This window comes from Blastocystis sp. subtype 4 (assembly GCF_000743755.1).
Source record: "Blastocystis sp. subtype 4 strain WR1 chromosome Unknown seqid_0469, whole genome shotgun sequence".
Taxonomy (NCBI): Eukaryota; class Bigyra; order Opalinata; family Blastocystidae; genus Blastocystis; species Blastocystis sp. subtype 4.
Window position 1 is genome coordinate 3,396 of NW_014569078.1, and position 1,966 is coordinate 5,361.

Genomic DNA, 1,966 nt, shown 5'->3' on the forward strand with positions numbered 1-1,966 from the left:
ATGAAGGACTCTGATTTCGAACATGTGTATGACAGTGACTGGGATCGTGTGACTTCTTGTTTCTGGAGGAAGTACTGTATATGTTGCTTGATTTCTCTAATTCATAGGGCATCCTAAATGCTCTCATTCAAGAGCCTTTGTTATCAGCCGTTTTATCGATTCGGAAGGACGTCTAGTCACAAAACGACTTCATGCTGTATATCAGGAGGTTCCATATTTCATCCGTTGCATTATTGGTAACGTTGTCTCATATGCTGGAGAAGAGTCCATTGTTGATCCTAAAACGAAGTCATTGACCCTAAGGACAAAGAATCTAAGCATGAGCTGTGTTGCTTTGTGCGATGAACTCTGTGTATATACTCCCTTAGCTGGTGATTCACGGAAGACGATGTACCGAAAGAGCATTCATGTTCAAGGATGGTTATATGGTCTTGCCAACAGCAAGGTGGAAGACTGGTGTGTGGATGTGGATAAGAAGAATCGGGGTAATGGAATTAATGTCATGGATGAAATTATCCAGGGGTTTACACAGTTTGTGTTACCAACGAACAATCATGTGTAATCTACATTTGTTTGTTTGACCACTTATTTACAGTTTGCGCATTACCATATTGAGTAGGGGTTGTTGACAATACTTCATCTTATCAAGAGGCTGTAGCCGAGAAGTGGGAAGAACATCTTTGAGAAAAGGATGGTTTAGAATCTATATCATAAGAATTGATTAGTTATACCATCTGAGTTGTTGGCCGCATTGATGGATTCATGTCCAGAAGACGATCACACAAATCAAGCAGACTCGTTTTATCCCTACAGAATGAATCAAAGAAACATAAAGTACGATTCCGAAGTGAAATTAACGCAAACACAATCGGTGAATAGTTCCTTTATACATCGCATTCCTGGTTGAGGAATAGAGTAATTGTTTCTATGTGGCATCCACTCAATAATTCATACGCCTTTAGGTAGCTTCGCACATTAGCTGGAATCACTCCGCATTTGGACAGGATATCAGTCATTAGGTCTCTCTGTATTAATGATAAACAGTGACCTCACATCATTATTTCCAACAAAAGGAGTCCTCCCCAGAAGCAACGAAGATATCAAAACACCTAAAGCCCAAATGTCAGATGCAGTAGTGTAAGGCTGAATATCAAGAAGAATCTCTGGAGAACGATAGGCGACTGCATACACTGGATGTGAAAGTCGATGAGTGGATGGAAACACTTGCCTTGACAAACCAAAATCACACAACTTGATTTCATGTGTATTGGTGACAAGAAAATTATCAAGTTTAATGTCCCGATGAATAATACTGTTTCCATGGAGGAAATCCAACACCTGAACGATTTGATATATGTATGATTTCAATACTTCTGAGGAAAGACTAGAATTGATTCAAGCCAAAAAAAATACCGAGGAAGAAAACCCTTGTTGATTGCTCGTACAATCCCTGCCAAATCATTGTCAACAAAATCAAAAACTAGATAGAACTGATTTGAAAGCTCTCTAGAACCCTTTTCCACTAATAATCAATTACTCTCTGCAAACGAACCATTTTCAACAACTACTTCTCTCAACTTCACAATTGCTGGATGCTTTAGTGCAGAAAACAATCGTATCTCCCTTGTTGATGACTTAGGAATACCAATATCAGTATAACAGATCTAATTGAGATAAGGAACACTCAATAGGTTGACTTTCTTCAGAGCAACAACTTTACCGGTTGAAATATGAACTGCTTTGTATACTTCTCCATACGTTCCCTTTCCAACTATTCCTAGAATCGAATAAGCGTCCAAAGTATTGACAAAGCCATTCTTGGTATTCTCTAGCATCAACTACTTAATGTAAGAAACAAGGACCCAAATTGTAAACATATTATTGCTTAACTTCCTGAGTCATTCGTTCCTTTTCAATAAGATAAACAACTCTGTCTAGTCCTCCCATCACTTTCTTCACTTCTTCT

General features: G+C 38.5%; 2 protein-coding genes across 2 annotated transcripts; one reads left to right on the plus strand and one right to left on the minus strand.

Annotated features, from left to right (window-relative positions):
• Positions 1–562, plus strand: JH06_4880 (hypothetical protein; the record flags this gene model as incomplete). The annotated part of the gene is made up of 2 exons (XM_014669598.1): positions 1–46; positions 108–562. 2 exons carry the CDS (start codon positions 1–3, stop codon positions 560–562), a joined length of 501 nt encoding a protein of 166 aa, XP_014525084.1.
• Positions 563–589: 27 nt separating this feature from the next.
• On the minus strand, positions 590–1,835 carry JH06_4881 (CRK7 protein kinase; the record flags this gene model as incomplete). Its single annotated transcript, XM_014669599.1, has 8 exons — positions 590–703; positions 732–807; positions 839–925; positions 955–1,025; positions 1,054–1,384; positions 1,414–1,522; positions 1,553–1,664; positions 1,698–1,835. 8 exons carry the CDS (start codon positions 1,833–1,835, stop codon positions 590–592), a joined length of 1,038 nt encoding a protein of 345 aa, XP_014525085.1.
• Positions 1,836–1,966: the final 131 nt, after the last annotated feature.